The sequence below is a fragment of the Adiantum capillus-veneris genome, chromosome 14 (genome assembly GCF_014529385.1).
Source record: "Adiantum capillus-veneris isolate H3 chromosome 14, ASM1452938v2, whole genome shotgun sequence".
Lineage (NCBI taxonomy): Eukaryota > Viridiplantae > Streptophyta > Polypodiopsida > Polypodiales > Pteridaceae > Adiantum > Adiantum capillus-veneris.
In genome coordinates, this window is record NC_140944.1 from 9,158,888 (window position 1) to 9,183,535 (window position 24,648).

Below are 24,648 nucleotides of genomic sequence, written 5' to 3' on the forward strand. Positions count from 1 at the left end.
TTTATAAGGCCCCGGTTATGAGGAGAAGCCATAGTACATGAGAAAAATCACTCACCAAAAAACAAAAAAGTTCACCCAAGCTTATTGAAATATTCCTTCTTGCTTGAATGTCATGGATGGATGATGGCTAAAACATGGCAGATAGAGATAGACACGTGGCTAGTGGCCGTCGGTAGTCTATGGTCAATGGTTGGTCGCAAAAATTTATGTCCAGTGGGTGGTCAGCATTCAATTGTCAATCGCCGAGTTTTAGGTGGACTAGTCTATATATGGAGGGTTGCACATGGGTGTGTTTACATATAGAGGACTGCCTCTGATGAGAGAGGGCATCCCAAGAGGTTCCTTTCCATCTATAAATGGAGGCCTCTTCTACACATGAAAACCAAGTGACGCGAGGAGAAACGAGAAGAGGCAACAAGTGCAAGCTAGGCTGAGAATCAAAGGCTACTATTAAGGGCTTATAAGCTCTTTGTAAACAACTTCAAGTCTAAAGCCATTGAGTAGCTGCTTTTTCATGGATCTAAACCACACTTGGGTGAGCCACATACATCTTGTATGATCTCTCTCTCTCTCTCTCTCCTTGCTATTATCTTTCTTGTGAATGTTGTAAATGTTTTCTCTCTCCAATAAGTACATCACTCTAATTTCCAACTAGCTACTCATTAATCCTAACAATTAGTTTACTAGTAGCTAAAATACATAAAGGAAAGTATTCATTGAAAGTGTAGCCCCCTTACCAAAGTCCTTTATTAAAGGTGAGGTCCCACCTATCACAACAAGTTCAAACGAGTATGCTTATTATAGGGGATAGGTCATGCCATAGGGATGAGATTCATTTATGAGTCAGTTCAAGGCACCTAAAGCAAAAAAAAGCATCCACTATATATCTCAAGGGGAATGTCACCTTCTAAGGGGGAGAGAGAAATGATTAGGGGACATGCACTAGCGAGATCATCAGTTATTCCGGCACAAGGGTATTAGCCCTTGAGAAACCACAAAAAGAGGTGTGAGCCTAGTAGGTGGCTATCTAAAAAAGCCAGTGTGCAACAGAGGTACAAGATTGTTATACCATATAAAGGGTACATTAGTGGTCGGGAACATAGTGACCTGTGTGTGCGCACGCATATGCACGCGTAGAAAGTGAGTTTTCACACCAAGCCATCATAGCCCCATTGCTGTCCGGCAGTGTGGATTTGTGAGCAACCTCCTCAACTCCAAGAGCATGACTTCAAACACTCTAAATTGATCTGCATCAACATTCCATATTTCCTGCATACCAGCTGCGTTTCGGTGTATATGGCATGCATTGTCATAATAAGCGAGCTAAACAAGTAGGTACAAATCTTCACTCCTTTCTAGAGATCAGCATTACTTGTTAAATCCCAGATAACCTTCTCTTCCTGTCCCATAGTACAGACCCATAGCCGAACCACATTCCAGCAGAAACATACATAGAAAACAACAAATTCATATCCAGATGCACTTCTTTGCTGCTTAGCGTATTCTTTTTCCCCTCTTCCATTGACTGTCGCAGTAGAATCATACATGATATGTAGCAGGACTGCATTGCCAGCAGAAATGTTATAACAGGCGAGCAAAGTAAAAGATCAATCGATATCCAGATGCACTTCGCTGCTCAACAAAAGACCGGTCAACTATATTAAAGAACCAGGGCTGAGTAAAAGCATTTGTGTGCATGTGAGGAGCTCCCGAGATCTGATATACCTTGAGGACTAGCGAAGGACAATCTTGCAGACACATATTCAACTGAACATTCAAAAGAATCAACCACAAGCATTATGCTGTTAGAAGCCTAATAACAAAAACAAGATTGATATACTTTTCTATACAAATAAATACATGAATATTGTGAACCCCTGACTCAGGCAGGGGGTATTGGTCACCCCTCACTCAAGGCAGGGGGAATTGTTCATAGTGCTTAGCACACTTACTTTATCAAGCTCTCACTTTATCCAGCTGTTTGCCGGATAGTGATACTTGTAGTCAAACCAACCACAATGTACATCAATTTGTTCTGCGGACCAAGCAGAATAAATGGAATACGGCAACCTGATTGCTTGCACATTCAGACAGCCCTGCTCACTGGAGGAGCCAGCTCAGCTTCAACTAGACTATGTCGTAACAATGGTTTCATCCATCCAATTTATGATATCTTGTGTGATTTTCTCTCTCTCAGGCTCAAAAAGCAAGTCATGAAGATACCCATCGTACAGCTTAAGTTTTTTGTGCTTCGAAGCAGCACTAAAGTACAGATCCTGTGATGCGGCTGGATCGGTTATTTTGTCCCCAGTTCCATGCATCACCATAAAAGGGACTGTAACCTTCTCCATGTTTCTTTGAAGGTAGACAGTTATGCGAAGAATTTCCGACCCAGTTCTAATTCGGAGAGGTCCCGTGTAAACTAGCGGATCTGAATACTTCGCTGCAAGCTGTGCAGGATCTCGGGAGACTGGTATTCCTCTTTTGTTTGCACCTTTAAACTGCAATGTAGGCAACAACATTGAGAAAACAGGGGCAATAACCTGCAAATTCCGAGAAAAGCCACGTAAATTATCCGCTTGTTTAGGGAGTCCATCACAAATCTATATACCTTCGTACGGTCACATTATTTGCTACTAAAAAGACTAGATAAAACAAACCATTATTCACTTAAAAATGCTTTTAGAAAGGCATAAGCAAAGCTTACTTGACTAAAACTTGAAACAAGTACTCAACTTTGAACTAAGAAGGAGAAGACATCTCAAAGACTTAATCCTAGATAAACACTCCACACAACAACTTCTAAAAGATTGAATTCTTAAATCCTAATGGAAGCTAAATACTAGAAACAAATACTACTACGAACCTACAAAGAAGAGGCTGAAAGTAACCAAAGCAGTACAAAGTTCAAAACTTGACAATATGCGACCTCAACTCCGCTGCTTGTCCAAACAAGAAGAATATCACCTTTATCATGCATAGCTTGGACAACAGCTATGACATCCCTACTCACGTCGTCAGTGCCCAAGAGTAGGTGCAGGTTTGTATAGAGGTCATTCATGCTTTGGACGTACTCTATAAAACCATTGAACTGAGTTTCTATCACGCTCCAGAAGTGATGGGCATACTCAACCATGATATAAAGTCTAGCATTTGTAAGCAAGAGCAAAAATACTAAAAGCACTAAAGATCTAGTGTGTTACTAAGTCAAACAATAAGTAGGCTTTTAAGCTCCCCACTTTTATTGAATTTACTACTAATTATCTTAAACATTCCAAAGGAAGAAACATTGAAAATAAACTTACTACGATGCAAAATGAACAAATTGTTTTCATGATCCTTTCTCAACGAGTAAAGAAGTAAGATGGCACGACTGAACAAAAAAAGCAGATTTACTGGAACAAAGACGAGAAAAGCTAAAAAGTTGCGAGCAAATGACACCATATTTAGCTAAAAGAAAAACCTCATCAAAGTCATGTAGTGTAACTACCTCAAATACTGGATGAGTTGGTCGCACACGCAAAGCTGGAGATGTCAAAATGATGCCTTTCAATAATGATTCCATAGAAAGCTGACAGGCTGCCTGCGTACACAACAATTAATTAATCTGCTTAGATGTTTTAGTAGCAGAATAGGCACCCCCCTCAAACATGAAAAATCTTTTCAAAGGTTTAAAGAACTGCTTTTTGAGATTATATAGAAACTGCATTTGCTTGACCTTCAATGCTACTGCTCCACCTGTGGAATGTCCAAAAAGGAAGCATGGCAAGCCAGGGTTTCTCTCGACAACCCAGCGGAAAAAGGCTTTCTGAAATACACAGAACCATGTTCACAACAGCATTTAAACCAAGTGACTTGAACTTCCACAACAAACCCACGCAATGTCGAGGTTTACAATGGGCAAATCAGGAGGCCAGAAACTATACCGTATCAGTAACTACGTAGTCCAGTGATGGCACATAACCATGTAATCCATCACTCCCTCCATGGCCTGGAAGCAAACCATACACAGTTTCACTCAAAATGCTCATCATCTCACAAGCCCTTGACAACACTACATGAGCAGTTGATATAGGAACTATCACATCAGAGCTAATCACCGTAGTGATCATACCCACTTGTAAAGCTTTGCGAGCTCCACTAGCTAGGAAAACGAACAGCCAGGGCTCGAACTGGAAAACCCACATGCGGATTCAAAACAGAGAGCTCCAGCCAGATGCATGTGTGTCATAAAACCCAAAGATTACCCTAAACTAAACTTCTAGTAATACACACACTCAAAAAGGTCGGCAGCTTTCAGTGAGGTGAAAAGACATTGGAGAGAAAAAACTCTTCCTTACCAATCCAGTCCATTGCATACACTCCATATCCCTGTAAATTAAGTTGCCTTGCAAAATGAAGGTACCTGCCACTGATAAACAGACGACAGATTTGTAGTAATCAATGGGCACATCCACTATATGTACATAAAACTAACAAACAGACGATAAAATGTTCCTTACATTTCCAGGCCATGACTACTATATGAACTACATCAAACAAAAAATTAAGAGCACCTTTTCAGAAGTTTAAACTTTCCATGTAAGAAAAATTTGGAACTTATCAACAACATCCAAGGGATGCCCCCTAATTTGAATTTTTCCCTCTCATCATTCACTGTGTAACGAGACGGCACCACATGCCAACTAAAAGAACAAACTGAGACAGATGTTTAGCACTTCAACAGCTGAACAGAAAGAAAGAAAGAGAGAATCCACACGAGACACACAGTGGCGGAGTTCCACTTTCAGACTGCAATGGCCCCAAACGATGGTGCCCCTTTCAATAATTCTTCATAATGCTTCAACAAGGTACAACTCTGTGGCTCTGCTCTACATCTCCCATGGGGTAGAATGCCAAAGTGAGAGCCCACAGGGCTTATTTAAAGGCCCTAGGCCATCCAAAAGCAAGTTACATGAAAAGCAACACTTCTGAAAGCTACTGGTCTAAAAGCAAGCCCCTAAAGGACTGTCCATACGCTGCTGGCCAAGTCATCAGCCAGTTCCGTGAAATGCGGAGTGTTCGTACAGCTGCCAAGTCATCAACTACTACACACGATTTTTGTGTGTGAGTGGTTTTCTGCTATATTTTATGGTTTTAGGCGGTGTTAGGATTTTTAATCCTAACCCATCTTTAAATTTGGGCCACTTTGTAGCAAGACTTGGGCACCCCAAGTCGGAAATCTGACACAACACACGAGAGAATCACTTAAAACACTTCACAAACAAGGGATGTCCGTACTGTTGCCACGTCAGCATGTCAGTGCAATTTCCAGGATTTCCGTATGGCTTCGCACCAATTACCTATAATTAGGCTGAGTGGGCCAACTTTCTATAATTGTGTTGACACATCAGCTGGGGGCACCCAAAATTGAGAGAGAAGGCTGATTTTGATCACTAAGTGACTACTTTGTGGGTGAGTAGTTGGTGCAAGTGATCACAACTTCAATGGAAAGCTCGACTTCTCCTTTGTCTCATGTAGCACAATGATTCTGTTCTCGTGCACCCCTCTCCCCTTTTGAATACAAAATCGTGATGCCCAACACAAGGGCTACTCATCTATATGTACAATTTTGTGGGTTCATGCGCGATTGCCGAGGCAAGAGCCTCTTGCATAGGTACCGAATTAGCTAGTTGCTAATCCCCCGTAGGTATAGGTTGATTCAAAGAGATTTCTCACAGAAATCTCGTCCAAACCAAAGGGCAAGTAGCCTTACAGGTGCGGGAACTCGAGGGCTTCCTACAGATGCGACCGGCACGTGACACGGAGCCCAAAACAAAGAAATACAGCCTGCTGTGTTTTTCTGCAGGTTTAGGGTTTCGACCCTTTTTTATGCCAAAAGTCCCAAGAGCTTCAGGAAAGCTCAGACGGTGCGAAACAGGTGATCCGCTGCATTTTAGAGGTGAAAAACAGATTTCATTGTGCTGTATTTTCTCGCCAGGTTAGTCAAAGTGCTCTAATGCGCGCGGGAAGTCACCTAGTGCATGGAGATTTTGTATGTGAAGCCTTCTACTGTCGTCATGCTACCAAAATTGGGCTAGCATAGGCCATTTTCAGCCCAATAAAAGTGGGACAGCACGTAAGAGTTTACAAGTTTTTCTCCAAAATTTAATTGAATAAAGAAATACCAAAACAAGCACCAATCTTTGGGGCCTACACGGTGTCATTGTCTACTTGGAAGCACACTAGCTGCCAAGTCGTGGTTTGTTTGAAGTGTTGAATTCCACTCACAGGTTTATTCGTGAAGTTCTTCTCTGTCATAAGGTACAAGTAAGTTAATCAAGTAAAGATCAGGTGAAAGCCAAAGTCTACAGCCCTTTAGAGAGTCTACGGGCCAGTTTCATGGTTCCATCCCCGGGACAACGTCACTTTTTCCTCAAGAAGTGAGCCTTGGTCTATTTCGGGCGAAGACACAAAGCACGGTAACTTGGAATTACACTATGGCTGCAGTTTGGGGTGCCACATGCCACTTTTGGTATGGTTGGTTTTCCAGATCAACAGGCACCTATGGCACCAAGGAACCGGGTTGAGCAACGCCTCAATCTCTGCAGCTTTAACATCCATTGCCTCTTGCATAGTCTGCGACATCGGCTACTGCTTGAAGTAAACCCATGTGGTGGCTGCGTGTCCTTGCATCAACAATGTCGTCGTTCACCATGAACGCTCATTACCTTTCAAGAAAGTGGCAGCTTTCCTGACCTTGAAGGCCTCTGTAAAATCCCCCCCGCCCCCCCCCCCCCCCCCCCCCCCCCCCGCATAAATAGCATAAAACTGTTGGAGGAAGGTAAGAGCCTTCGTCTTGTCCTCAAACCCGCTGAAGGTATCAAACTTCACAACCGCACCATCTTCTTTGTATGGTTTTGGCTTTCCATCACTCCCAAATTATCATAGGGAAGTGTCTGCAACATGGGTACAATGGTATGGATCATCTGTGCCCCTTGGCCGTTAACATTCTGGTCGAGCAAGAATGTTTCGTGTCACACCATAAGATAGGGAAGTATATATTCCATCAGAATGAGAGAGCACTACTTAAGTTATGGGGCAGGTGGTGCTTGAGGCCACCAGAATTAGCTTTGATGCAGGGGTTATTCAGTAGGTGATAGATACATGCAATCCAAATACAGGTGCAGCAAAGATCAATGGAAGATCAGTTCACGCAATAGCAGCTGCACCAGGACATGTTCTGCATTTACGGTTTTCAACAAAGAATAGCCATGTTCAACTGAGGAAGTCAACACTTTTCTGGAAGAGGATAATCGGGCAAAGAAGAAACCCAAGACAAGGGGACAAGGTATTCCAGTATCAACACCGGAATTCAAACCAGCATATAAATTTGTGGCTGAGGCGATCGGTTTGCAAAACAACCCGATGTATATTTCAGAGAAACTTTTCAGTATATTGTTGGCTAGGATCAAAAATTCCAAAGCTCATATTAGCCTCAGCACTTTCCTGCACAACGGTCTGATGTAGCAAACTGCAAAAGTTGATTCAGAATTTGTTCAAAGCGTGGTATACCTGGTCAATCTTGTACTGGGCCACTTGTATCCCAGCACATGTCAATGCGACAACTACTTGGGCTAAGGCCAGAGGTGAGGGAATTCCTACCCCTCAAACTACTGAAAAGGGCACACAAAAAGGCCAGATTAGTGAGAGACAGGAAGGTCAGACCAGTGAATTAGTAATAGCAGGTTCAAAAAGAACAACAGAACAGGCTGAAGTGGGCACATCAGAGCCAGTGGCAAAGAAACAGAAGACAACAAATTTACTAGCACAACCTAAGACTAAACTGAAGACAACCTATCACCCCCTTTGGAAAAGGCACAATCTGCGGTCAATCAGACCAAGGGGAATACAGCTGACAAAGCTATCGAGCTGCCAGGTACACCTCCAGACACTACTGGAGACAATTTTCTGAAACTTCTTCTTCTATTATCATTTGTCGAATGTTGTCTGGTCCTTGGTCTCGAAACTTGCTCAGTGGGGTAAGTCAAGTTACCCGAATGCATAGCAAATCCTTGCTTAGCATGTCCCATCAATTGTTGTATGAACTCGGACTTTTGCTCAAGAAAGTAATCTCGGATCTCTTTGGGAAGTCCACAACAAAACCGCTCGATTTGCTGCCTTAAAGTGACCTTTTTAAAAGAAGAGGTCATAAGAAAAGCATCCCAAAATCTCTCACAATAAGCATCCAAAGTGTCAGCCTTGGTCATTCGAAGATAGTTCCAAGCGGTAATCACATCTCGTTCGTACTCCTGAGTCAGCCAAGAGGAAATAAAGAGCCGTTTGAACCTTAACCACTTAGTCGGGGCTTCTTTCCTTGAACGAAGAGTGGACCACCACGTTCGTGCATTTCCTTTCAAGAATGATGTTGCCCTCCAAATATTGGAGTGCTCTGAGTAGCGCCCTCCAAAGAATGCTATGTCAAACTGTTGAATAAAGGCTAAAGCCTTGGGAGCATCCCGAAACGCTGAAAAGGATTCAAACTTTACTGCTTGTCCACCCTCCTTAAATCCCTTGGTCTTTTTTCCCTTGTCTTCGAGAAAATCGTATTGGTTGGCTTTGTAAAAGTACTTCTTCTTTGAATAGAACATGCGGTCGTCGAAGTCCGAACTCTCAATAGAGGATGAATTGTAACAAACTGCTAACGTGTCAAAGCCTAAAGAATGGAGCCAACTTACAGATGCCGGCCGAGGGGCCTAAACCCTAAGAAGAACAAGTAACAAAAGAAGAAGTCCTACCAACTTATGGGGACCCCGTCCGATGGGGCCCCAAGTGACACAAGGGAAGAAAATAAAGCAGGATCCGGACACGCAAAAATTGATGACGTGGCAGATTTCCAAAAATTGCGCTAGCATGATGACGTGGCAGACTGTACGGATTTCCGCGTTCTGCGCTAGCGGATGACGTGGCAGGCTGTACGGATTTTCGTAAATTACGCTGGCAGCTTTTGGCATTGCTTTTTGGACCACATGCTTTTGAGTTTGAAGGCTTTTCACTGAAATTGCATTTTAGGCCAAGGGCCTTTAAATATGAGGTTAGGGCTCATTCTCTGGCATGCTACTTGGAGAAGGTGCAGAGTCTAGAGTACCAGCTTGTACTGTGTTGATGCAATATAAATAAATACCAAAAGGGGCGCGCCAAGGTTTGGGGCCAATACTCTCTAGGGTGGAATTCCGCCACTCCGTGTCGCGTGTCGTCTCTCTCTTTCAGTTCAGTTGTTATTAAAGTGCTAAAAGTCTGTCTTGTGTGTTCTTTTCTATTGGCACGTGGTGCCCGTCTTGTGACATGAATCCTCATCAGAACTATCGAAAACATGTCGAGATATGCAGTATGGTTCTTCTTAAGGTTAGGCCCCTCGGCTGTATCTGAAGGTTGGCTCTGCTCTTCACTAACTTGACACGTCAACAATTTGTGACATCCCTCCTTCTTGAAAGAAAGTAGTCGTCCACGATTACAACATATTTGCAAAACAACTCAAGTTAGCTCAAAAATTTCCGAGGGACAATCAATTTATTCTGTTTTTGTTAAGGAGTTGGCTTCTCTCTTTTGATCAAGGAGTTGGCTTCTCCTTTCGTCCAAATCAGAACTCTTGATATTCCGCGTAGTAAAAATAACCATCACACCCAGACCACACTGATCTTACACAGGTGAGGACCAGTCCATCTTCTGGTCCCAAATACTGTGTCGAACTTCTCCCTCAACTCTGTTTAGTTGAAAGACTATTTATTTTCATCTTGTTGATTATTCGTGTGCGCTCCAGTTTGTGACAAAAGGCATCACCAAAAACTCAAATAAACCAAAAACTCCCGGCACGATTCGGATATGGTGATATCCGCTCTTCAAACCGACCTTGCTGAAACAAGATTTTGTAGTAAAAGTCGCTTTTCTTGCTCAATAATCGACCACGGCGTTGTTCTTATGGTACCAAGGAATTCCCTGGAGGACATCACAACCTTCCAAGGGCATTATGTAGAAGTCCTCGTACCCCAAATACCCTTGACAATGCAACCGAAGTTTGCCAATGACAGTTGTAATGGCTACGTCCCTGCCGGGTGCCGCTGAACTGCCTTTGCTTGTGGTCCCATCTGATCGGTGTAATTTCGAGTAACGCCGCCAATTCAGGTGAAATGAAGTTGGCCTTGGCTCCTCCATCAAAGAAAATCAGGGCTTCTTGATCTCTTACTTTGCCCCAAGCTCGGTAAAGTTCTATACTCTCATCAATCGTGCTTGGGTCACTACCCATGCAATCTGGAACCAGTCCTGCTTTCATCTTGTCTTTCCGTCCACGTTCCTCAACTCGCTTTGAACTCTTTGGCATGTCTTCATCTTGTTCTTTCTGTCCCTTTTTAGGGCACTTCCCGGAGATGTGTCCTTGTTCTCCGCATCCAAAACACTTCCCCTCTTTAATGTAGTTGGCTCTTTCCCGAGGAGTGAGCCAAGGTCGTGCATCCTTATCTTTCTGATCTTGGGGGCTCTTCTTCTTTCTACTTTCATTTTTAGAAGTCTATTTTGTTTTCTTCGTCATGATCTCATCTGTGGGGTAAGTCAAACTACCTGAGTGTATCGCAAAGCCCCGTTTCGCATGACTCATCAGTTCTTGAATAGAATCTGACTTTTGCTCTAAGCAATGATCTCGGATCTCCGTAGGAAGTCCCAAGGTAAACCACTCAATCACGAGATCTTCTTAAATGAAGAAGTGGGTAGAAAAGAGCTCCAAAATCTCTCGCAATATGCGTCCAAGGTATCTTTCTTGGTCATCCGGAGATGGTTCGAAGCAGTTCGTATGTCGCGTTCGTACTCCCAAGTCAACCAAGAAGAAATAAAACGCCTTTTTAATTTCAACCATTTAACTGGCGCTCTCTTGTTCAATAGAAGAGTGGACCACCATGTTCGAGCATTTCCCTTGAAGTAAGAGGTAGCCCTCCAAATCTTCGAGTGCTCTGAGTAATGCCCTCTAGAGAAAGCTATATCAAACTATTGTATGAAGGCCAAAGCCCTCGAAGCATCTCGGAATCCAAAAAAAGTGTCAAATTTAATTGACTCTACCTTCTTTAAGTTCTCGAACTTTCTTGCTTTTATCCTCTAGAAAGTCATACTATTGGTTTTATAGAAATTCTTTTTCTTTGCATAAAATCTGTGATCATCGGAGTCCGAACTATCTGAAGACGAGTCCTCTGTATAACTGTCAAAAACTAAGCGAAACTTAGGCTTCTTTGCCTTTTTCTTGCCCTTTCCGAAGCTTTGCTTTTTGCTTCGCTTTCTCCCTTTCCTGTCTTCTTCGCTCGAGTCAGAAGAACTATCAGAAGAAGAAGAAGAAGAAGAACTGGATACTCTTTCAAATCTGACATGCTTCTTTTGTTTCCTTGCCGAGGCAAAAGCAGATTGACGACCCAAATAACCCGGGAAGTCAATTCCTTTCTTCTGCTTTTTGTCGTGCTTTTTGGCTTTGTTGGTTGCGTCAAAAAGCTTAGTAATCTGTGTATCAACCACCTCTTCTAATTCTTGCTATGTAAATATCCTCGGAGTAGGAGGTTTCTTGGGTGCCTGTTTGAGGGGTGGTTTTGTGGCCTTCCGCCACTAAGAGTGCACTTCGACGAAGGATATCTACGTCAAAAATTTTGCAAATTTGGGATCCTTCGCAAGATTTATAATCATCTTTGTCGCATCGTCAAACAATCGTCGACGCTCCGTCTCTTCAATCTCTGTCTGAGAAGGCCGAGGCGGGCCATACTCCTCGTGTGTAACAAACTTGGACACTCCAGGTCAAGAATCTATCGCGACAGCACCAAATAACCACTTCAAAACAGTTCACAGTTCACAATTGATTCACACTAGCCCGGCGGAGTTCCGTACCTAGAGATATTGGCCCCAAAGATTGGCGCCCCTTTTGGTATTTCTTTTTGTATTAATCTGAGTTCAAGGTACAAGAGTGCGGGCAGGCGCTCACACTCAGACTCTGCGTCCAGATGCTCTGAGTTGTGAGTGGCCTACCCACTTATTTAAAGAGTACAAGGGATGCCAAAAGCAAAGCCCCAAAAGCTGAAAATCAAAAGCTCAAAAGCTTTGCAAAAATAAAGATGTTTCTCTTTCTCTTTTTCTCTTGCTAAAATAAAGCAACGAGGCTTTTCTCTTTCTCTCTCTCTTGCTTAGTCAAATAAAGCACAGGTTCCCTCTTTCTCTCTCAACAATTGCGTGAAAAAAAGCATGGCTCAAAAACTGTCAAAAAGCTATCAACACAATTTACGCCGCAAATCACAAAGATCCGTACAATTGCAAGGTGTCAACTGCCACGTCAACAAAATTCAAGATTAGGGTTAGGGTTAGGATTAGGGTTGGGTTTAGGAAAGAATTAGGGTTTTTTATTTTAGTGTTAGGGTTTCAGCAAGATTAGGGTTTCAAATTTTTAGGGTTAGGGTTTCAACAGAGCGGACAGCCACGTCATCACTTTGTGACATACCCCCCTCTTGAAAGCATTGTAATCGCCCTCGATTACATCTACAAAACAGACAAAGGCCATAAACCATCTTAGCAGACACTGACTGTTAGTACCTACGTACTAGGAACACACATCTAGCATATGTACCAATCGACAGTAACATCACACGAAATCACAGGACATCATACGACAATCAACATTCATTCGGATCTTAGACCATGATTTATCGGCAATGTAGCTAGCAATCGCATCTAGATCCAGTCGGGACCTCATAGATGTCCGATTGACTAACCCCTATTGCAACCATGTCTTTTTGAGATCAATTAGACCAAAACGCTGCAGTCATTTCGTTTATCAGTTCCTGCACTTAAAAAAAAGTCAAGAACAAATCAGTTTCATATTCCGGAATTCCATTTCATTAAGTCATACCGCAGAATACTGTCAGCTCTCAGTATCCCTTAGCTCAAAGAGACATCAGTGACTCTAGTATACAAAAATCAAGGCATCTGTTGACAAAGGAGCGGAGTAACTCCCCTCTTGTGCATCCCACTGCACCAGATCTCCGACCAAGTTGAATTATGGGTTCCACTTGGAATTAGACTATGCTAAACCAAAAGCTTCGAGGTAAAGTTTCACAATCTGAGGAGTATCTGCTATGTCCTCCTCCTCCATCCACTTCGCATCCAATGCAAGATAGTTCTTGAATTTAACCAAGAACCGCCTTCGAACTTTACCTTTATTCTTTGTGTCCTTATGTGCCAAAATCCGTTCAGGAACAAGGATCTCCTCGTTTTCCTCTACTTCAGGTTGCTCATCGGGCTCACAGTGGCATTCGGTCATAACCTTTTCCCTCAACGGCTGTGTAACGCACAACATGGTTTTTCTCATCAAGTAGCCATCTCGAATGGAATATCCCGCTACTGTCTCCATATCCCATATCCGTGTGGAAACGTTTGCAAATTCCGTATCCGTGGCATACTGGTCGACCATATCCTCGAAGCTCCTATAATGTATCGCGGAAATAGCTAGAATCAACAGCTTCCGGCCACCACATTCTTCTGTCCCTGAACATGGACAATCTGGAAGTGAAACCATGACAAGATGTTTGCCCACCGCATCTACTATTCTGATAGCTGCTTCTGTGACAAGAAGTAGCGCAAACTCTGATGGTCTGTGAAGACAGTAAAATCCGCTCCGAGTAGGTAATGCCGCCGCTGAGTAAAGAATGGATAACCACCAACAGCTCTCTCTCATAAATCTGTGTTGTCATTTCCGGCCTTGAGAACAATCGGCTCTCGTAAGCAATGACATGGCCTTCTTGCATTAAGACCGCACCCAGACTACGACCACAAGCATCACAATATACTTCAAATAACTTCTGCAAGTCTGGCAAAGTCAAAACTGGTCCCATAGTCAATTTCTCTTTCAATGTCTAAAAGGCAGTCACCTCTGTGGGTCCCCACGAGAAAGGGACTCCTTTCTGTGTCAAGATATGCAAAGGGGAAGCAACCTCTGCAAACTTTCAAATGAACCACCTGTAGTACAAACACAACCCCAAGAAGCTTCTTACTTCATGGACATTCTTTAAATCGGGCCAATCACGGATAGTCTCTATCTTGGCCGGATCCATTTGCACTCCTGCTGCTGACACAATTGGGTCCTTCGCAAAATTGAGCATCATCTTTGTTGCATCGCCGATCAATTGACGACGCTTTATCTCTCAACGCTCCGCCTGAGTAGGCTGAGGCGGGCCATACTCCTTGCCGGAATCTTCGTTGTGATTCCCTGCCGCATCTCCGGATGCAAAGGGAGTCGATTGATCCTTGCTTGAAGCCATAGGTGCCACAGAAAAAAAAAATTGGGATCAGATTTCCCGTAGAAGAGAAATCGGCCGTGCTCTGATACCATTGTAACAACCTTGGACACTCCAAGTCAAGAATCTACCGCGACAGCACCAAATAACCACTTCAAAACAATTCACAGTTCCCAATTGATTCACACTGGCCGGGCGGAGTTTCGTGCCTAGAGATATTGGCCCCAGAGACTGGCGCCCCTTTCGGTGCTTCTTTTTGTATTAATTTGAGTTCAAAGTACAAGAGTGCGGGCAGGCGCTCACACTCGGACTCTGCGTCCAGTTGCTATGAGTTGTGAGTGGCCTACCCACTTATTTAAAGAGTACAAGGGATGCCAAAAGCAGAGCCCCAAAAGCTGAAAATCAAAAACTCTTTCTCTTGCTAAAATAAAGCAAAGAGGCTTTTCTCTCTCTCTCTCTCTCTCTCTCTCTCTCTCTCTCTCTCTCTCTCTCTCTCTCTCTCTCTCTCTCTTAGTCAAATAAAGCAAAGAGGTTCCCTCTTTCTCTCTCAACAATTGCGTATGGCTCAAAAATTGTCAAAAAGCTGCCAACACAATTCACGCCGCAAATCACGAAGATCCGTACAACTGCCACGTGTCAGCTGCCACGTCAGCAAAATTCAGGATTAGGGTTAGGGTTAGGGTTAGGGTTAGGGCAGAATTAGGGTTTTTGATTTTGGGGTTAGGGTTCTAGCAGAATTAGGGTTTCAAATTTTTAGGGTTAGGGTTTCAGTAGATCGGGCAACCACGTCATCACTTTGTGACATCCGCCACTGAGAGTGCACTTCGTCGAAGGATATATGCGTCAAAAATTTTGCAAATTTGGGATCCTTCGCAAGATTTATCATCATCTTTGTCGCATCGTCAAACAATCGTCGACGCTCCATCTCTTCAATCTCTGCCTGAGTAGGCCGAGGCGGGCCATAAATTTGGGATCCTTCGCAAGATTTATCATCATCTTTGTCGCATCGTCAAACAATCGTCGACGCTCCATCTCTTCAATCTCTGCCTGAGTAGGCCGAGGCGGGCCATACTCCTCAAGAGAATCTTCAACGTGATCTCTTCTCGCATCCCCAGATGCAGAGGAAGTCGATTGATCTCTGTTTGAATCCATAAGTGTCGCGAGAAAAGGATCGGATTTCCCGATAGAAGAGAAATTGGCCGTGCTCTGATACTACTATAACAAAACTTGGACACTCTCAAGTCAAGATTCTATGGCGACACAGCAGAGATTCACTTCAAAACAGTTCACAGTTCACAATTGATTCGACACGGTGCGACGGAGTTCCGTGCCTAGAGATATTGGCCCCAAAGACTGCGCCCCTTTCGGTATTTCTTTTTGTATTAATCTGTAACTCAAAGTACAAGGAGTGCGAGGGGTCTCACTCTCAGACTCTGCGTCCAGATGCTCTGAGAAGTGGGAGCCCAACCACCTATTTATTGGTTTCCAAGCGATGCCAAAAGCAGAGCCCCAAAAGCTTCAAAATCAAAAGCTTCATCAACTTAAAATAAAGCAGTTTATCCAACCCCCGAAAAGCTTGCGTAATTTTTAAGCCTGCTTTTTCCATACAGCTGCCGTATAGTCCAGCGCAAAAAGCGGAATTCCATACAACTAGCCACGTCAGCTCTGTCAACGGGATTTGCGGCGCAAAATCCGTAAATGCCACGTCAGCACTGCTGGGGTTTCTGCCAACCGGAGAGTGTTTGTGTGTATGCTTTGCTACCCATTGTAAGCCTAGCCACATCACCGGTTTGTGACAGAATCCGCTTTTTGCGCTGGACTGTACAGCAGCAGTACGGAAAAAGCACGGTTGAAGTTCCACGCAATTTTTAGGCAGCTTTTTGGGCTTTGCTTTATTTTGAAAAACCTATTTTTAAAAAGAAGCTTTTGATTTTGAAGCTTTTAAGGCTCTGCTTTTGGCATCCCTTGTAATCAATAAATAGATGGGCAGGGCTCCCACTCTGCAGAGCATCTGGACGCAGAGTCTGACCCCTCCCACTCCTTGTACTTTTAAGTTACAAATTAATACAAAAAGAAATACCGAAAGGGGCGCCAGTCTCTGGGGCCAATATTTCTAGGCACGGAACTCCGCCAAGCCGTGTCGAATCAATTGTGAACTGTAAACTATTTTGAAGTGAATCTCTGCTATGTCGCGATAGAATCTTGACTTGGAGTGTCCAAGTTTGTTACAGTGAGGCCTTTAGGGCTCTTTTATTCTTACAAGGGATGCCAAAAGCAGAGTCTCAAAGGCAATTAATTATTAAACTCAAAAGCAAATAGTCCCTAAAGCAATTTGTTCCAAAAGCAACTGATCCCAAAAATCTGCCTAAGAAAAGCATCAACGCAATTTGCGGAAATCCATACAACCACCACGTCAGCATGTCAGAACGATACGCGGAGATCCGTACTGCTCTCTGTACAGTTTCTGCCACGTCAGCACATGTGTGTACTGCCACATCAGCATATTTGCTCGTACAATTTTTGCCCGCGGGTGGTCATGCTTACGTCACCATTTTGTGACACCCATGACTAGGTGTCAAGACGACTCAAGGACGCTCTAGCTCCTAGGAGATCCCACAAGCCATGTGTTATGTCCCCAGGCATCACGATGGACGCCTGAGGTATGTCCGACCAAGTATGAACAATTGCCTATGGTTATAGCGGTTAAGGAATCCCATAAACAAGACCTTGGGCTCATTTGTGCGTTGTCTTATGTAATCACCACACTTGGGACTCTAGGCCCTCGGCAGCTCTACTCGCCCGTCTCATGTGGGCTTAGTGGTATGGGACACCAACCCTTCTGGTAAAGGCTAGCCCATTGGCTGCAGGCTCCCAAACTCGGGGGTGAGCCCATATTGGCTCTATGGCTGGGAGGTAATCTTGATATCCGCTCTCTACGCTCGATTATGCATGGGTATGGCTTGTGTCATATCATGTGTGCAGGATGGATCCGGCGGCAAGGGACTAACACCATGTATATGAGACACTAATCTAATGAGTGCCTCAACCACGATGGGTGTGGGTCCCAAAGTCTGCTCTATGAGCCTCATGTGGTGCAACCTTCTTACATTGGATCATCCTATAGAACCTAGTGACTAGTGATCTCTCCATCCATCACACATCCGACCAGACTAACTAAGATGGTCTAGCCTAAGTTCCTGATTCCCGAATTTATACCCCATATAATAATGTGAATATAACCAATGGTATCAAACAACCATAGCTTAGTGCGAGTCTCCTGAGATCTTATCGATGAGCACATCCCGCTCGAGCCGTTCAAAGAGTGTGTATCCTTGTGTCTATCGATAAGTGTAGGAGAGAGCGGGCATCCCTACTTCACTCCCACAGCAAAGTGACCTATCTCTAACAATGGCGCATGCACTCCCTCTATCAATAACATATCAAGAAGTGTAGGAGAAAGCGAATGTCACGAGGACGTGGTAACTGCTAACCTTAGTTGTTGGTTTCTTTCCAATGATTTTTGTTTAATTTTTGAGACCCTCATTTTTGAAGTTGCAAATGGTTGGACATTGTGTGGCCAATGTGAACGGTAGTTTCACCCGCAGACGGGAAGTTGGTCAGCACTAGAACTCGTAAAGTAAAAGGATGTCTAGGCTCAATTCAAGATCATGTAGGTACCCCCGTCGCACTTAGCAAGTTGGTGGACACTAGGAAGTGAATTCAATAAAGGCATAAAGTCACCAAAGGAAAGTATCCGACATTTGGGCCACATTGCATTTTTGGATGCGGTCCCAATGGGGATAGATGGTCAGAAGACCAGTGGGAGCCAAACGGAAGCATCCACTAAAATTTAGGAAACTGCTATTTTGGGCCACGAAATCTATTCGCGTCATTAGCTTCAGAATGACAAGGGGAACACTTTACGACTCTGCTGCAAAGTCAACTGATGCACCGGTTGAGAGATTTCTAAGCAGGAAGCCCAATGCTGGGAAATCACATGCATGAGTGCCAAGTGGAACTTTTTGGCCAATTTACCAAGTTTGGGAGAACAGAACTCGTAACTGACTTTTTGGAGCAGTTTTGGAGGCTGACAACTCTGATTTTCAACCATTTCTCTCCATTTTTGAGCTTCCCATGACTTTACCTAGGACCAAGGAGCTCATTTGCAGCATTGGAAAGCATCAGATGCGTGTTTACATGGCTGTTTTGCTGCGTTTCCAGCGATACGCAGGTTTTGGTAGCCATGGAAATCTTCCCCTTTTAGCATCTATTTGTTCATAGACGCATTACAGGTCAAGCGCAGAAGAGGGGACGCTCGATTTATGCTTGGGGGATACTTCATTGAGAACCTGTCACAGGTTAAGAACTATGGAGTGCTTTCTTTTCCTCTCATGTGTAGTGTGGTGCTAGGAGTGATGCCCTGCACACTACACACTGCTCTCTCTCTCCCCTACGTGCAGTTATGTGATGCCCCACAAGAAGGCTCTTCATTTGACTGATGTACAGTTGTGTGGTTTCATGCTTTTGTGCTGAGGCAAGAGCCTCCTTGAGCAGGAACAGGAGTAGCTAATTGCTACTCCAAAGCAGGCACCGGTGAGGATCATAACCTCACCGTACAGGTGTGTTTTCAGCGTTGTGTATGCGTTGTAAATTGCCTGTTTTTCAGCCATATGGACGCTAGAACCTTGGGAATCGTGCCCCATTGGCAGAGGACAGCTAGGGGCTGTTTGGGGCTGAAAACAGGGGTAAAACCCAGTAAATACAGCGAGCCGAATTTACTGTTTTCGGGCTGGAATCAGAGGGTATACGCCAGTGGAAGTGAGTTCTGGCAGGGGAATTGGTTTCGCACAAGCTTTGGGACTGTTATGCTGCCGAAATTTGGCCAAATCAAGTAGTATCTAGAGGGATACATGTAAAGGATTCCCAGGACTCTACTTTGTAATTTACCCTCTCAAAGAAAAAAGAAATACCAAAAGGGGCACCAATTTTGGGGCCTACAGGTTATCGACGTTTGCTCGGAGCATTCTAGCTTCCGAGCCGTATGTGTGCTTAAGTGTTAATCCCCGTCGCAGGATTTCTTTGCACGTCCTCTCTGTGTGTGTCTAAAGTAAAGAATTTCAGGTGAAAGCCAAAGCCTACCGCCCCACGGGCCAGTTTCAGCGAACATCCCTACTTTACTCCAACGGTGGAGAGCTATCTCTGATAGCCCATCTGACACATGCACTCTACATGTCATCGTCTCATAAAGCGTCAAGATACCCCGTATCATCTCACTAGAAACACCTAAATCATTCAATCTTTTCATCAGCCTAGCTCAAAATATTGCATAAAAATCTTTGCGAAAATCCACAAAGCATAACTAGTTACAATCACAATTTTTTCATATCCCTACAATTAGTCGAGCATACATTTGCAAACATGGGATAATAATTGGAGTATCCTCCAAGACCTAAAATTAATTGGCTCCCATTGGTCTCAAGTCATTCCAAATTACTACAATAAAAGTCTTGTTTTGCGTCTTTTGAGCTTGAATCCTAGGATTTGCAATGTATATATGCTCAACAACTAAGTTGTAACTTCTAGCTTCTAACATGTAGTGTTCTTATGCTATGCAGTCTTATTGTTTGAAGATAATGCAACCTCAAGCATCTTATCATATTCCCTCCCTATTTTCTTTATGACGTATAGAAATCATATTTTCTACGTGTTTGGATCATACTTTTTTCTTACTTCATACCCATAACGTATGTAGTATGTTTGATATGTAACATTTAATGCACTAGTAACTTGTGTGTAGCGGCAAATGATTACATAGTGAGCATTTCATTAACAACAAGTTCCTAATGAGCATAGAGAGAGTACTTAATTGAAGACAGCAACATAGCAATTACATCTAGCTAGTTTGGCACAGACAATACTTGAAAAGAGAGAGAAATAGAACAATTGACAACAGTTGAGAACCGGATTTACATGGAGCCGGTCCCCCCTCCAAAAAGGCTTTGTATTATAGCTTCTCCCATCAAGGGAGACTTTTCTACAATACAATCTTTGTGTTCCTTGACAAAACTCGTTGGTGCAATGAGATGGAAGCCCCATGCACCAAATTATTCTTGAAAAACAAACCTAGTGGGCCAAGCATCAGTCCCAAGACCTCACACACCTTCAAAGATGGTGAGAGCTAGCAGGGAATGAAGAGAGGAAGAAGATGTATCTTACGAGAAAGAAGTATTCTCCTCACATAATCACTCTAATAGCATAGCTTAGCTCAGTAATTAGCATGGTAGAGGAGATGAGCATGCCATTGAAGCTTGGCTCTAGGTTGGATTTGCATTCCATAGCCAAGGGTTGTTGGTGTAGGCCTCTACTTCTCAATGTTTGGAGAAGGAGATGGAGTTCTTGCTCAACACATGAGTAGTATGTATGTGTGTATAGCAAAAATTGGTTAGTCTAAAATGCCAACCTCTCTCTCTTCTTGGTCGACCTCTCTTCCCAATTGATCTTGCTTGCTTCCCATTGGCTCCTGCAGAGCTTATCCAATAACAATTAAGAAGCATAGTTGATAGCCTTGTGACAAGTGTCCCCCTTTTCCCTTTTGTGAGAGCTTTAGGTAATTAAATAAATATTTAAACTCTCATTTGACCTTTTAGTCTACTGGCCAAAAGGAATCAAGCAAGCCATTGGGCTGCTGGATGCTCATTGGACCACTTGGTAGACTGTCCAATAGGCTTCTAGGGAGCTTAATTTCTATTGGTTCTTTTATCAAGCATTTTTAAATTGATTAGACTAATTTTACTCTAGCCTAATTCTCATTGGTCCACCTCTATGGCCATCCAATAGGATTTGAGGAAAGATTGGGGACATCTGGGCTAGGAGCCTGCCATGTGTTCATTATTCCCTTTGTGTAAAGGGAGAGCTTGGAAGTGTGTGTTTCCCTCTCTTCCCCTACCTTTAGGGCTCGCCCCCTCCTTCCTAGGGATGTGGGAAGACTTTTTAGTCTTCCCATAACCATCCAATTTTTCTCCTTTTGGCCATTGGACTTATTGATTTAGATTTAGCCTATGGAAGTCTTAATGGAGCTGAACCTTAGGTCTTTTAAGCTCCATTCATGTACATTGCTTTTGTGCAGACTGTCCCTATTTTCCCACCTTTGAATCCCTCCTGAGATTGGTCTAGTAGCCTTACCAATATTCTAGCTTTTACTCTCCCGGTACCTCCCCATATTAATCAGTTTAACATGAGAACATCATTTGGGAGAATTAGATATTAGTTTTTATGACATTGGTATATATAACAAATTCGGTTACAATGTACATGTCATTGATCACATCATCCATCATTGTTGAGATGAAACAAGTTTAAGTCTTCCACATCCCTTGAAAGCCATTACTTTCAACTACGAAAATTTGCCTTTGAACAGCCATTTTGAAACACAAACTTATTAATGTGTTCAATACTTGTCTATTCTTTGTAACAACATATAGGGACGAAAGAAAAAAGTGAGTTAAAAGAAACTTCTCAAAACCCATAAAGCAAACGCCTCAAGCATCCTTTCTAAGTGAAGGCACCGACTAGCCAAAGGCATGCAGGACTACAGCAAAAAACCATACCTATGCTCATTCAAGCCATGAAGGAGTATAAGTAATCCCCTGCAAAAGATACATAAGACACAAAAAAATAAGCTGTAGTAGTTGTGCAATATAAAGACATGAAAAGACAGACAATCCAAAACAACAAACATTGCCACTGCAACCAAGAGAAATTTTCATGCAAAGTAGGATACAGAAGAGAAATTAGGGATTTCCACAATAAACTCTTTGCACACCAAGAACCGATTAAATATGGTAGAACGTAGTTCTTGTGGTATTTTTGGGCGCCAAGCCTGTCGCCCATAGGTTAAAAATATATGAATTTTTAACTGGCTTATAAGCAGCAAGAGCAAATGATGTTTGCATGACAAAATGAGAGAATAGAAGATCACTAGAACCACTAGTTTCAACCCACACCACACCAGGAGATATAGCTGCACATTCCCTGAGCAGCCCATTACTTAAGCAAACTGGCTTTCTAAAGCTTTTTAAGAACCCAAAATACGATTCTGCTAAGGAGTTGCTGAGCAAACATGTGTTAGTGTGCCTTTGAAACAATTGAGCATGTGCAACAATCACATCTTTGTAACAGCTTTGACATAAAGACGAATATAGCATGGTTATCTAAAATACAGCACTTGGACTGTGGACTCAAAGACCATCTCAACAGCTTGAAAACGCACGATGGAAGGTCGCTTAACATCATTACCCAAGGAATAAAGGCCCTCGCTTCAAGCATTGAAATCCTTACCTGGTCTTGTTTCCCGCAGCAGGCATCCATGACTGTGCAAAGAGGGTTTGCTTTCTTGAATTCAGAAAGAGATGGGTCTGCCATGATGTCACAGTTTCATCAATAGGCTTGGTCAGACGCAGTTTGTGAGCAAGAACTCTTCTTTGAGCTGCATCACAGGACGATGAGCGAGCCCACAAAACCCTTGCCCTCCTCAAGCTTCTTGATCCTTCATTAGATTGTTCGTCTTCCTCTTCTACCTCAATAGACTCAAAGACTGCAGAGGATGCCACTCTTACGTACTTGAACTGACAGACAAATATGATCCACACAAACATCGATTGAAGGGCGAGAGCAATGATTCTGAGGGCAGGAAACCTGTTGGGCACCTGCCGAAAGCTTCGAAATGCACCCATGGCTTGCCTTGAAACTCTGGTCTCTATACACACGGTGTCCATGGGAACGAGAGGCGTGAAAGTCGAGCCGACACTGGTTCTCTGATGTCTTGTCTTTATGATGATTGTTCGAAGAAGAGAGAGAGAGAGAGAGAGATGTTCCTCAAAATTCGCCACCACGAAATTAAAGAACCCAAAGTAAAGAACAAGAAAATGTAGCACTTCCCACCAGTGACCAGTCCCGTCTTTTGCTTCAGTCGTCTATATTTTTGGCCGGGCACATGTCCATTGGGCTTGAAACGGCGTGAGAGCTCTTCCCTTCGAAATTCATACCAACAATGGTGATGAAGCAAACTATCAGTTCAAAGTATCAAGTTACATCTATCTCTTGTGAACAAAGGGAGCGGAGGTAAGCAAATCTATCACTGCCTCATTTGAGCACGCCCTTAGAGTGCCTTGGCCCTATTGTGAACTCTGAATGATTGCTTGGAATTTAAATTGCACCCCCCATAAGCAAAAAGCATTGCTAAAACTGGATATTGCAGGTAATTGGGCTTTGCACAAGTGACAAAATTGGATTAGTTGACGTCAAAACTACAACAATAGATTGCAACCTGAAGTTCGAGGGTGGTGTATGGAGCTGAAAGTCCTTGCAAATAGTGTCTTTTGTTGTCTATGGCAAGCGCTCTCAAGGCAGGAAACTCTCTAAGACCCCAATCAAACTATCAAAGAGGAGGAGAGAGTTACTCGACTCTTTTCCACTTAGGAGCTGCACAGTGTGCATGTTGTTCAAGCTGCTAGTTCACACTCAAATCTACAATTTTGTCCTCCTCTTGAACTATCTATCTGTAGTCTCTCTCGAGCGTTGATTGGCTAACATTGCAGTGTTCCACCCATGGATTGGGTGACCAACCTGAAATTCTATTGGATCCAGTTGGGCTTGACTCAACAGATAGCTTGGGTTATGGACTGCTAGGAAATGCACGGTGTAAATGGCCTAAAGAACAGTGTTTGCTTTCATTGGGTCACGTAAGCATAAAGCATGCACCCATAGGCAATCAGAACCCACCTAATTCTTGAGAGCAATTGAGGCTCTTTGATCAAAAAACTCTGTGAAGCGATTGTGGGTTGTAGGATAAAGCTTGTTGATTAATGCCACATGGCAACTAAGTGATGATGAGCTTGTTTTCATCCTATTTGTTGCAAAGAGTGGCCTTATTTAAGCGAACAACATCGACGTATATATAAGTAAGCTAGGCAATGTGGGAGACAATTGGCAATTGTTTTCCTATTTCTATGGAAAAGGGACATTGAGTAATGAGTTCACAATCTTCCCATCCTCTTGTGTGGCTATTGTGACATCTCACCTTGTTTGCTTCATGAAAGAAGCCTTAGAGGAGAAAAGAGTTAGGGGGACATTTTGTTGGCCTGCTACATGCCTTAGTATGAAGGTCGTTCATCTCTAGTTGTTGGCCTGCCCAAAGAGCAAGGCTATAGCATTGCTTTCTCTTTTTGCTGACTAAAATAGGAAAAAGGTTGAGTTGTATTTTTAAGCTTTTTTTGATAGGTCAAAAATGTTGATTGGTTGAAATATGATAGTGGGCACTCATTGAAAAGAATTGTGTAAATCTAATGATGGACATGTCTTG

General features: G+C 43.2%; 1 protein-coding gene across 1 annotated transcript; it reads right to left on the reverse strand.

Annotated features, from left to right (window-relative positions):
* Positions 1–1,817: 1,817 nt before the first annotated feature.
* LOC147441873 (uncharacterized) lies at positions 1,818–23,181 on the reverse strand. The gene is made up of 7 exons (XM_086528269.1): positions 22,626–23,181; positions 21,896–21,934; positions 4,341–4,411; positions 3,927–3,991; positions 3,719–3,808; positions 3,491–3,583; positions 1,818–2,543 (listed from the first exon to the last, which is right to left on the reverse strand). Exons 1-7 carry the CDS (start codon positions 23,060–23,062, stop codon positions 2,133–2,135), a joined length of 1,206 nt encoding a protein of 401 aa, XP_086384395.1. The 5' UTR covers positions 23,063–23,181; the 3' UTR covers positions 1,818–2,132.
* Positions 23,182–24,648: the final 1,467 nt, after the last annotated feature.